At 41.2% G+C, this 13012-nt stretch overlaps 1 protein-coding gene across 1 annotated transcript in view; it reads left to right on the plus strand.

The window, feature by feature from the left end:
* The window catches only part of cdh23 (cadherin-related 23), a 120045-nt gene that overhangs the window by 97423 nt on the left and 9610 nt on the right, over positions 1-13012 (plus strand). Inside the window, exons 36-47 of the mRNA XM_048269256.1 lie at positions 1-116; positions 354-578; positions 3292-3461; positions 3630-3767; positions 4081-4200; positions 4656-4833; positions 5667-5878; positions 6006-6200; positions 6608-6721; positions 7163-7292; positions 11945-12208; positions 12365-12526. The exon at positions 1-116 is cut by the window's left edge and continues 1 nt beyond it. Coding sequence (XP_048125213.1) covers positions 1-116; positions 354-578; positions 3292-3461; positions 3630-3767; positions 4081-4200; positions 4656-4833; positions 5667-5878; positions 6006-6200; positions 6608-6721; positions 7163-7292; positions 11945-12208; positions 12365-12526 — 2024 coding nt within the window. The remainder of the gene's footprint in view (positions 117-353; positions 579-3291; positions 3462-3629; positions 3768-4080; positions 4201-4655; positions 4834-5666; positions 5879-6005; positions 6201-6607; positions 6722-7162; positions 7293-11944; positions 12209-12364; positions 12527-13012) is intronic.

Below are 13012 nucleotides of genomic sequence, written 5' to 3' on the forward strand. Positions count from 1 at the left end.
CTCTGTGTTTGTGCGTAACCCTTTGAACAGGGAGCTCGTTGCCACCTTCGACATCATTGTTTCTGTCCATGACAATGCTAGTGATGTCATTGACCAGTCAGTCAGTGTTCCCAATGGTAAGATCATACACACAGCTTCCTCTCATGCACACAAGTGTACGTATCCATTAAGATTACATTTTTATGTTGAGAAAATGACTTGAAATGTTGTTGAAATCCTGAAACAATCTAAATCCGTAATCTGTAACCCTAAATGGCTGAGTTTAATTTTAGTTCAGCATCCTCCAACTTTTCTCCTGCACCCCCTCCCCCACCCCACCCCACCCCACCCTAACCTAACCTGCCCAATGACAGCCAGGCTGACGGTCAACGTGCTCGACGTCAATGACAATGCTCCACGTTTCCGGCCCTTTGGCGTGGCAAACTTCTCCGAGAAGATTCTAGAAGGGGCTCAACCTGGCACCACGCTGCTGTCCGTGTCGGCTGTGGACCCTGATAAAGGCCCCAACGGGCAGGTGATCTATCAGCTGCTGCACCTGCCCCGTGGGGACTACCTGAGGCTAGAGGACCCCTCCACAGGTCAGCAGCTACACTACTGAGCATCACATCTGGCGTTATGACTGCCTAAAGTATTGAGTTGTCCTGGTTGTTTGTCAAAATTGAAAGTATTCAAATTGTTGTCTGGTCAGTTTGAAAGATTATATATTAACCTCCGGTCATGGGATCATTATAGTCTTCAGTTATTTAGTAACACAGCAAGTAAGACAGTTTTACTGTGAACACGTTTTGGAAAGTGAACATGTTCACAGTTTAAGTTTAAGAAAGTGAACATGTTTTAGTGTAGCTTTTAAGGACAGTTACTGGATGATATGTGTGACATGCTGGCTCGATGCATGAAACATGAATGGGGAGGCCACACGCTGATTCCATAATAATCAAAATAATTTATTAATTAAAGGTAAATTTAACAGAGACTAAATGATAACGTGGTGTGGTGCAAGTCAGTATAATGGAAGGAAACCAAAAGTGTCATGCAAAATCAGTCTAGGGGTTTAACAGCCAAAGGACAACGAAAACCAAATGCCAGGAGGAGGAAGCCTCCCCTGGCTGTTGTGGATACAGGCGATTTATAGTCCTGCCAATCAGGCACACCTGAGCACCAACACCTGCTCAACAGGAATAGAGAAAGAGCGGTAGAGAGAACAGGCACACCAAACAGGGCGGGGTCTAAGACCTGCCAATATCCGTCACATATGTCTATGTGCGATATAGTCAAGTCAAGTCAAGTCAAGTTTATTTATATAGCACATTTCATACACAGAGGTCATTCAATGTGCTTTACATAAACAAAACCAAACAATAAAAACAAATAAAAGCATAGAAGGGCAATATAGTCAAAGAATAGTTAAAAGGTAAAGATCATAATAAAAAAAAACATAAAACAAAGGCAAAAAGTAGTAAAAAAAAAGTAATAAAAGACAAAGTAGAATAATTATCAAGGCAGATTCAGAATTTGTAACTTCGGCACAGTTAGCAGAAAGCATCTGAGAACAGTTTGGTCTTAAGTCTAGATTTAAAACTGGCTACAGTTGGGGCCTTTTTAATGTCATCCAAAGTTGGTTCCACAGCTGAGCCAAGATAGCAGCTAAAAAGCTGCTTCACCATGTTTAGTTCTAACTGTAGGTTTTACTAGCAGGTTTTTCACCTGGGACCTGAGAGGACGAGAAGGTGTGTACTGCTGAAGCATGTCTGACAAGTATTTAGGTCCTGCTCCATTTACTGATTTATAAACAAGCAATAGTGCTTTAAAGTCAATTCTGTGACTTACTGGAAGCCAGTGCAAGGACTTAAGAATTGGAGTAATGTGGTCAGTTCTTTTAGTTTTTGTTAGAGTCCTAGCTGCTGCATTTTGTATCACCTGAAGCTGTTTAATAGTCTTTTTTAGGAAGGCCTGTGAACAGTCCATTGCAGTAATCAACCCTGCAGGAGATAAATGCATGAATGAGTTTTTCTAAGTCATGTTTTGACATCAGCCCTCTGAGTTTGGCAATATTTTTGAGGTGGTAACTTTATATAGACTTTAGACCTTTTTATGAGCCTATAAAGGCTTATCAATTACTGCCACTATCTCCATGTGGCTCAGTGGATCACAACTGTGTGCATTTATTACCCATGTGAAGTACCCATACCCAACTGCAGAAACAAACACGTGTTCCTACGGCATGTCCAGTGGCACAGAAAACAACATTGAGCTAATGGAAACTTGGTGACAAACAAAACAGAAATGTTAAAATTGACATGTTGTAGAGCATTACACTAAAGTCCAATTCATTTTCATTTTAAAGTATCTGCGTTGGTTTTGAACATTTCAACCGGAAACCCTCTAGGAACAAATTTAAAGGGTTTATAAAACTGTTTTAAAGAAACAGAAAGCATAGACAAGGGACATAAAGGACCGGCCTGAAGAATATGTGCTCTTTCTACAGGAATGCTATAACTACAGGGACTGTGCTGGTAAATGTGTAAACACTCATTTGGCTAGGATTTGGACATGTTTGTTGATGTGCCGTGCTCACATGCGGCTTTCTGTAGGGCCCCTGATTGTTTTATGCAAACTCTACTCAAACAACAACAAACCATCCAAAGTCCAGCATACAGAAAAATAAATTATGTTTTTTTCAGGGAGCCACTTCTGACTTGCAAACATATGTACAAACAAGGAGCTAGAAATGCAAGTTCTTCAGGCAAAACAAGATTATAAAACTAAACTGGAGAACAAGGTGGCCACTAACAACCTTGGTTCAGCCTGGGCTAGCATTAACATTATAGGAGGCCTCCAGAATCAAAAGAGCAGCAGTCTGGTCACCCTGGGTGGTCTGATACTGGATCCAGAAATTGAGTAATAGGCTCATAGATAATCAGTACTTTACATAAAACAAAAGGATGTGCAATGTGCATAAGGACTTCCTCTCAGTGAGAGTGAACAAGAGTTATGGACCAGATTACATCTATGGGCATACACTTAAAACCTGTGCAAAATAATTGAGTCCTCTATTCCACTACATTTTTAAGTCTCTACAGGCACAATATGTACCTGAGGGCTGGAGGGAGGCTGTGGTTGTCCCTTAATTATTTTAGATCAATGGTTCCCACATCAATTGTGATAAAAAATATTTGAATAATAAGTAAGGTCTGAAAGTGTAAGGAGAACTGAGCATGAACGTGTGCACTTGTTGTTATTATTTTCCTGTTTATGTGTGTTTCCCTGTCCTGCTATGATGTGCTGCCACAGGGAAGATCGTGGCCAACCGGACGGTGGACTATGAACAGGTGCAGTGGCTGAACTTCACCGTTCGCGCTCAGGACCATGGGAGCCCGCCCCGCTTCGCTGAGCTGCCCGTCTACCTGCGCATTATGGACGTCAACGACAACAACCCCGTTTTCTCACTGCCCTCTTATCAGGTAGCTTCTTACGCTTCTGTGTCTGAAGTCAGAGCCTGATCAGGTGCTCTCTGATGTCACACAATATTCCAGTAGTGAGTCTTACAGCTTCTGGGGTTCTGGGCTCCGGGTATGCAATTTTTGTGCAAATGTGTGTGTGTGTGTGTGTGTGTGTGTGTGTGTGTGTAGAAACCTGTGTTCGAGGATGTAGCTCTAGGCACCATCATTGTGAGTGTGAGTGCTACGGATGCCGACTCTGGCCTCTTCTCCGTCATCGAATACAGCCTGGTTGACGGGGAGGGCAAGTTTGGCATCACTCCCAGCACGGTGAGCTCCTCCATAGTGTTCACATGCAACACAACTCAACACTCACCGCAACACAGAAATGATTTTATGCATTTAATAACGTGGTAAATAGTGAAAGTAAATATAAACACTATGAAACATATGTTAGTGTGAAGCATAACACTTTATTGTATACTTTTCGTTATTATGAATACGGTAACTAGGGGATGCTTAATCAAGTAAGAGTAAAATAGACACTAAACAAATGCACAGATCTAAACAAATATTAATGTTGTCCACAACTCTGTCCTAATTATCTGGCTACTCTTCTTTCTCCTCCTCCTGCTTCTATCAGGGCGCTATCTACATTCTCTCTCCGCTGGACAGAGAGACTAAAGACCACTACACCCTAACAGCTGTTGCCCGTGACAATCCAGGAGGGATTCCGAACCAACGCAGGGAAAACTCAGTTCAGGTGTGTCAGACTGAGCGCATATGGTGAGCTAAATTGTGCTGTCTTGTCTTTTGGTAATACATTACTCAAAGTCACTGTTATTTTGGTAATATTTTACTCAAAGTCAGTGTTATTTTGGTAATATTTTACTCAAAGTCAGTGTTAATAGAGCATTATAAATATATCCATAAAGGGTTGTAAGGTATGAGTAGTGCTAGTGATTGACACAACTATTTATACATAGAAGTGAATGCATGTCATATACACTTATGTCAATCATTATGATGCTTTATGAATACTTTATGCTTTATGGATACTTTATAACTGTTTGAATGTGTAAAGTGTTACCATGAGGTTATATCACTCTCTATGAAGTAAGTATCCATATGTCACTGAACTTCCATAAAAGTAAATGAAGTTAGTTAATTGTTGTTATGCTTAATGTAATGTGTTCTTATGCTTTGTACCACTGTCAGGTTCTGGTGACTGTTCTGGATGTGAATGACTTCCATCCACGGTTCTCTGAGCGGGTCTTCAGCACCAGTGTGTTTGAGAACGAGCCCAGTGGAACCTCTGTCATCACTCTCTCTGCTACCGACCTGGATGAGGGAGAGAACGCCATCCTCACATACAGTATGCAAGGGCCTGGAGCAGGTCAGCAGGACACACACACAGACACACACACACACACACACACACACACATTTGCACACACACTCGCACATATGCAAATACACACACACACATATATACACACATATACACATGTGCACAGACACTCATACATATGTAAATAAGTACAAACACACACACACACACAGAGACACTTGTATGCACTCATATGCACAAACACACACACATGATGTGATGTACTAATTACAGATTGATACATAGACACCCAATTTACACTGAGGGACACAAACATGTACACATTGGTGGCATGCACACAGTAAACACCCCTAAGTAGTTTTGCTAGAGAGAAATGCTACATTCCTCAGCAGAAGAAAAAATTTCCTGCAACAGCCTGACTCCTCATGTTGTGTGTAGTACAGTTATGTAAGGTGGAGAAAAAGATCATGCCAGTGCAGCGAATGTGTGATAAGAATGCTGTGGAAGTGTGTTACGAGCTTCCCACCCATACCTCTCACCTTCTCGTACTTATTCTTACACCCTGCGTCACTCTTAACCCCTGTTCTTACGCCCTGTGTCACTCTTAACCCCTGTTCTTACGCCCTGTGTCACTCTTAACCCCTGTTCTTAACCCCTGTTCTTACGCCCTGTGTCACTCTTAACCCCTGTTCTTAACCCCTGTTCTTACGCCCTGTGTCACTCTTAACCCCTGTTCTTACACCCTGTTTCTCTTTCGCTCTCTGTCTTGGTTTTCGTATGCGTTCCCTTTCTTTCTCTTTAATGTTTTTTGTCTTCTCTTCCTCTTCTTCTTCCCTCTTGTATTTTTGTGACTTTCTCTCTCTCTCTGTGCCTTTCAGACGCGTTCTCTCTGCACCCTGACAGCGGCGTGGTGCGCTCGCTGCGTCTGCTCCAGTCCTTTGAGCGTTTTAACCTGACGGTGGTGGCCACTGACCACGGCAGACCTCCGCTCTGGGGCACGGCCATCCTCCACATCACTGTCATCGACGTCAACAACAACAGGCCCGTCTTTGTCCGACCCGCTAACGGCACCATCATGCACATCCAGGAGGTATGTGTGTGTGTATGTGTGTGCGTGCGACCGTGCGTGTCGGTGTCTATGTGTGTGTGTTGCTAGGTGCTAAAGAAGCCGGATGATTAAAGATGTGTTTGTGTGTGTGTGTGTGTGTGTGTTACAGGAGCAGCCCCCAGGTCTGGTGGTGTATGAAGTGTTTGCCACTGACGAAGATGAGGGGGTGAATGGGGAGGTGCGGTACTCTTTCCTGCAGACAGGCGCAGGCAACCGGGACTGGGAGAACTTCCACATCGACCCGATCACGGGAGTTATCACCACGGCCGTCAAATTGGACCGAGAGAAACAAGCCCTGCACAGTGTCAGTCTTCCCTCTTACTCTCTCTCTCTCTCTCTCTCTCTCTCACACACACACACACAAGAACATATGTGGACGTGAAGAATATATACAGTATATACACACATGCATACACACAAGAAAATATGATGACCAAAACACAATAATTTCTAACTGCGTATATGAAGTTACCTTTGTGTACTGCCACACTACTCTTAGGTCTCTGCACTCTGTGTAGTGGACTTGGTTATGTGTTAATGTTATGTCAATATCGGTCAGTTGTGCTACCTCGTTTGAGTTCAACTCAATCAGCTTTTGCTTTTATTTACTGAGTAAATTCAGATAAGTATTTGTATTGAAATATACACTCCAAAGATGATATTGCTGCCATCTTTCTCTAAGTTTCTGACTGCTCGTCTTGTGCCCTGCAGCTGATCATAGTGGCTTATGACCAGGGCCAGCCTGTGCCATATGAGACCACTCAGCCACTCCAGGTGGCCCTGACCGACATAGATGACAACGAGCCCGTCTTCCTCAAGCCGCCGGTATGACCAGGGAGGGACACACATATATGATCCCAGCACTCTCATTTCAATCCTCCATGTGGATGTGTGTGTGTGTGTGTGTGTGTGTATGCATGATACAGTACTGGTATATGTGGGTGTTCTGGGAAATGGTTGAAACTACAACTTTCTGCTGTTTCCAGTGTCTGAGAATGAGGTATTACTGTGGTATTATTGCGATATGAAACTGTTTATATATGAAAATGTGCTTACACTGAATCATTGACAGTGCAGAAGTTGAGAGTAGGGTGAATTTCATCACATATTTCTCTCGCCATATATTGTAACACTGTAGATATATTCTACATTAGACATCTGGCATAGATACTAATAATGAGGATTATTATATGAAATAAATGTTGCTACGTTTGCACTCCACTTAATGTGTGTGTATGTGTGTGTGTGTGTGTGTGTGTGTCACAGAGGGGCAGTCTGCCCTACCAGGTCCTCTCTGTCCCAGAGCACTCCTCATCAGGCACAGTGGTGGGGAACGTGACCGGCGCAGTGGATGCTGACGAGGGCTCCAACGGTGTCGTCTACTACTTCATCGCTGGTCAGGACACTCTGGCATAGTCTACTCAGTCTAAGAAATTTCCTAGGAAGACTCTTCATGTTTTCTTAGGAAAGCTTTTAGTTGGGCCACTTGACTGTTTTCTAGACCTAGAATTGAGTATAGTTGGTGAATGAGATTACTGTAACTCAGGATTCAGGATCGCTTTATTCACCAGAGTACACAGGAATTTGACTTGGTGATGTAGCACATTATCAAAAGAAGAGGAGGTTAAAAGAAGTTCAAAGTTCTGTAACAAGCTCAGCTCGAGTTGTCACCAAATTAACGTCATCGGTTCATTAAAACGCACATTCACAGATAATCTCTACCATGCTTAGATTTATTGAAGTGCTTTGGTGAGGGTGAGAACGTGAAAGAGAGAGAGATAAGCCCATAGGCCAGAGTCTATAATTGTCCAAACACCGCCGACGCGGCACACCAAAAAGGAAGAAAAACCGCGCAACCAGCGCTGTTTCAGTCCATTAAACAGAGCGAAAAAGGTAACGGAAAAAACTCTGTATTTTCAATGTCAATCAGTCCAAAAATGAAAATAACCCACGGCAATAATAATCCAAAAATCCGAGGGTGTGTCAAGACAGTCTTTAAAACTCTGCAAGCACAAAAAAAGGAAAAAGGATAGATCTCACCTCGAAATCATCTCCAGGATATGCGGAAAAACCAGTCAATTATTCCTTCCAGGCCTAGCCTGCTCTGCCAGTTCTTGTCTACACCGATTCAGAGCACAAAGTGCAGAGATCTCTGTTAAATCAAGTTTAATAGACTTTTACATAGCTAGTATCAGCTGAAGTCTGTAAGGCCTACAGTAGCCTATGCAAGTGTGAAGAAAAGAAAGGGTAAAAGGATCAGATAGACAAACTGACAGGTGAGTGTGTGTGTGTGTGTGTGTGTGTGTGTGTGTGTGTGTGTGTGTGTGTGTGTGTGTGTGTGTGTGTGTGTGTGTAAGAGAAAGAAAGAGAAAGAGACACTAGCAGTGACAGTTGGCTGTTTAGCTGGCAGTTATAGAATTTAGAATATCGAATAACCTGAAGCACATAGTGCTCTGTTCTTCATGGTTGGTGATATAGTGACCTTCTAGGCTTCTACATTTGAGCAAGCACATTTTCATAGTTCATGGTGGCAGAGTCTAGTTAGGTTATATTCTGAGGTGTGTCTTTCTGTTAGTCAGGTGATGGCACACATATTCTAAAAGAAACAGATTTTGGGCTATGTATCCAGTGGCAGATATGTGTGGACTGGTGAATGACCCATCAGACATATTCCAAATTTCTTGTTTTTGCCCATGTGAGAGTATGGAGATTGGTGATCACAAATCAGCCAACGATTACAATGTTACATTGCAGTTATTTTACAACAGAACAAAGCAGTTTGGCACAGGAACTGCTACAAATCCACCTGGAACAGTGAGCATCTGCAGCATGCTAAGATTCACTACTAGAAATCATGTGAAGCAGGCAGGACTCAGTGTCTTCAGAAAAGACGTGGTAGACCATCTTCTGAACCTGCAGCAACACCTCCAACTGCATCAAGTCCATCTAGAGGGACTTTGTACACTTGTTCAGCAGCAGCTGCTGCCAGCATAGATAAGTGCTTCTTCTGTCAGAAGCAGACAAAAGAGCGTCTTCATGAGGTGTCCTCTTTCAATGCAGGCAACCAACCAAGAGATATAAGTAATATTTTGAAGTCAATGACCTTTAACAGGTAGCCAGTGTAGAGATGCTAGGATGGGGGAAATATGTTCATATTTTTGTGTGTGTGTGAGCAGCTGCATTTTGTATAAGCTGTAAGCTCTTTAGACAGGTATTATTACAGCCAGTGTTATAGCATTGCAATAGTTTATCCTTGAGGTGACAAAAGCATGGATTCATTTCTCGGTATCTGGTAAGGATAAGGACTTCCTTATCTTTGAAATGTTCCTTAAATGGTAAAATGACGTTTTGGTGATCTGTTTTATGTGATTATTTAGTGCTAGGTCCTGGTCAATTAAAACTCCTAGGTTTTTAACACTTGTGGATGAGGTCAGTGGAAGATCACTATATGTAGCCTGTGATGTGGATAGGATATTCCTCATATTTTTAGAACCTAAAACCTTGACTTCTGTTTTATCTGAGTTCAAAAGCAGGAAATTATTCGTCATCCATGTCTTTATATCTCTTATACATGTGTCAAGTTTGGCTAACAGGGTTAATTCATCAGGTTTTATGGAGAGGTATAGTTGTGTATCATCTGCTAAACAACAGGGGCCCCAGTACTGAGCCTTGAGGCACTCCATATTTTACCATAATCTGGGTAGATGGTTTATTATGGACCTGTACAAATTGTTGACGGTTAGGAAGGTATGATCTAAACCAAGCAAGTGCTGAGTCTGATGCCTATCAAATTTTCAAGCCTATGGTGTCAAAGGCAGCGCTGAGGTCCAGAAGGACCAGTATTGATGTTTTGAGGGAGAGCTTAATAACAGATGTCTTAAACGACTGCGGTACATGCCCTGATAGCATTGAATTATTTACAATCAAGAGCAAAACATTATCCAAGAAGGGGAGAGCAGTCTTAAGAAGGTGTGTAGGAATAGGGCCTAGTAGACTAGTTGTAGATTTTGATGAGGAAATTGTAAAGGTGAGATCTAATATGTTGTGTATATGTAAATGAATTAAATGTTGTTCGAGGTCTCATCTGTGATTCTGTTATGTTTTTGCTATCTTTCAGCAATGGAGTATGTGTATTTGGTGAAACTGATTGGTCATTGATCTTATCTCTAATTGTTTGACATACAATCATAATACTGACATACAATCATACTGTTGAAAATAACTGTTTTGTGAACTTTATTCAACATAGCCAGTGATTTAGGCGAAATTTATGGTGTTATTTACGGTGAAATATACAATTTCAAAAAAATAGGGTTGAAACAGGTAAAAAAAATGGAGACATAATTTTTCTCCATGTTTAGTGACCTCTAAAGACAGTCCAACCACTCTCCAAAAATTAACATTTCAAACCCACAGAAACCATATAGGCCCCCTGACTAAGAGGATAAATCCAGTGTATGAATTAATCAAAAGGAGGTTATCAGAAGCGCAGATCGCCTTCTACCCCTGTTCCTTCATTCATTCTTTCCTCCCGGCTTTCTTCCCGCGTCCCATTTAAAAAGCAAACATGTGATTCTCCGAGAGCGCAGCCATAGGGCCAGAACAGGAAAAGTGGGTGAGAGTGAGCGTGGAAGGGTGAGTGACAGTTCTAGACCCTATCGTCTGTTTTGACTATACTCGCCCTGGATTACTGACTTACGCCCATAGTCATCAGGATAGTTAGCGAACTATAAAGATGGTTAGAGAGAAACGGACCTTATAGAGCTTAATACTACCTGGCCAGGTTTTTTAAACAGTACATTATAAAGAAAAGGCAACTTTTACAGTGAGAGAGTTAGGCCTATTCCACATGAAGAAACAGTTAACAAATCTGTTATATTTTACAAAAATAATTAAGACTTGTCTTATATTATAATATGGCCATTTATGTGGCGGATGCTACAGTTCAGCACTGAGGAAAATGGCAAAAATAGGGTAGCACTTTATAATAATAACCATTGCTTATAAACAGTAAATAGATAATTCATTAAACATTAGTACCGGTAAGTAGTTATGGAATTGTAAAAAAAACAGTTAGTCGATAGTTCTTTAACAGTTAATATTTAAAGTAAGTTTAAAGATTACCAATGTTATGTTTAGTGAAAACGTTGGTAATAGTTAATAATTTCTTTGAACACCATCTATAAATATTATTTAGATGATTATAATACGTCGAAAAAGGTAGTTCGTAAACCATCTATAACTTTATCTCGATGGTTACTGTAAAGTTGTAACCAATGTTACAATGCTTTATAAATGGTTAATAAACACTTCGCAAATGATTTATAAACATTGTTTGGATGGCCATCATAAAATTGCAAGTGATGTTTACAGTTGTTAGTTAATGCTTAGTAAATGCGTTGTGTTTCATAATCAACTGCAGACATTTCAACAAACTTTTCAGTCTTTTGCAGCACTTTATCACATATAAACAGAATTGGACATGAAAAAGATGATAGATAAGTGAACAAACAGAGCAGTAATACAATTTTTATACAAATCAAAAATTAAACAATAGCCCACAGTTACAGTATTAACTTATCCAAAAAGAATCTATGTACTGTTTGGGCTACTTAGCTGCACATCTCGGACTTGGGGGACATGCTTCCTGTGTAAGTATAAATTCTAAGCAAAATTCCAACCAACTTTATAATAGCAATTCAAATAATGTTTACAGATGGTTTACAAATGAATTATGAAACATTACCAAATTGCCAACCATTATTTACCATCCATAAGCGATGGTTATTATTAAGTGATACCGCTTTATAAGATCTTTATAAAAGCTGTATAAGCAAAGAGCCTATAAACATTGAGGTCTTAGCATCCATATGATTATTGTGCCATTATTGAGCAGTCTACTCTCTAAACCCATATCTTTGTAGGATCTTCATTTTTCCATGATGACAAATTGAGGATCAAAAACACCCCCAGTTACATAATAGTATGTAGTATGTACCTTTACACCACCACAATAGTACTAATGTTAATCCAACTTATGGCCTGTAGGGGGAGACACTGAGGGCAACTTTGGACTGAGCCCAGCAGGTGTGCTGCGTGTCAGAAAGGATCTTGACCGCGAGGATATTCCGGTTTATTCCATCATCGTCAAGGCCTCCAGTAACCGCAACTGGACACCCCCTAGAGGTCAAAGGTCACATCGTACTCGGGTTCTAGACCCGGGCCAGGACCCCACTCTCCAAGAGGTCCGCATCTACCTAGAGGACATCAACGACCAGGCACCACGCTTCACTAAGATAGAATACACAGCAGGTATGACCAATGGAAATGTGTGGAGGTCCACTTGGAGGTCCTCTTGCATTTGTGGAGTGTAAATAAAAAAAAGTTTTGGAAGATGTCATTCCAATATGTCATTTTTATTTTTCTAATGCAAATGATCTCATATAAACTGCCCCCATTCTCTCTCAGGAGTGGCAGCTGATGCTAAGGTGGGCTCAGACCTGATCCGTGTGCAGGCGCTGGATAATGACATTGGGAACAACAGCATAGTGCTCTACCATATCCTGTCCATCACCTACATCAAGTTACAGTCCAACAGTTCTGAGGAGATGGGCAACATCTTCATCATCGGTCTGCAGCTTTAAATATCTGTGATCCATTCATTTGGGCGTATAAGCCTATCTGCCTGTCTCTCTGTCTGTATGTCTATCTGTGTATCTATTTAGATGCTCTCAATAGATGCCTCAGATGCCTGGTGGTAGAATGATGCCACTTACAGCCTTAGGCTTCTCTCAAATTTAAAGTTAAAAAATTTGAAGTTAAACTGGCCTTTTATCACAAAGGAAGTCCAGTTCAGCTGCAAACTGTGTCACTTAAGGATAACACTAAATGAAATTTCACAAGAATTTCACTGGCGTGCTGTTTGATGAAATGTTCAGTACTGTTTTCTCTTACTTCCTCTTCCCACATATGCCCTGGCCTATTTCCCTCAATCCAGCTCCGTTTGATTCAGTTCTGTTCCATTCCCCTCAGTTTAGGTCTACTCAAAGCAATTAATGGCGAACTGTTTTTGATATAAAGAGTTTAGTAGAACTAAAACATCATATGAACCTCTCT

Source organism: Alosa alosa, chromosome 18, assembly GCF_017589495.1.
Source record: "Alosa alosa isolate M-15738 ecotype Scorff River chromosome 18, AALO_Geno_1.1, whole genome shotgun sequence".
In the NCBI taxonomy this organism is placed as follows: domain Eukaryota; kingdom Metazoa; phylum Chordata; class Actinopteri; order Clupeiformes; family Clupeidae; genus Alosa; species Alosa alosa.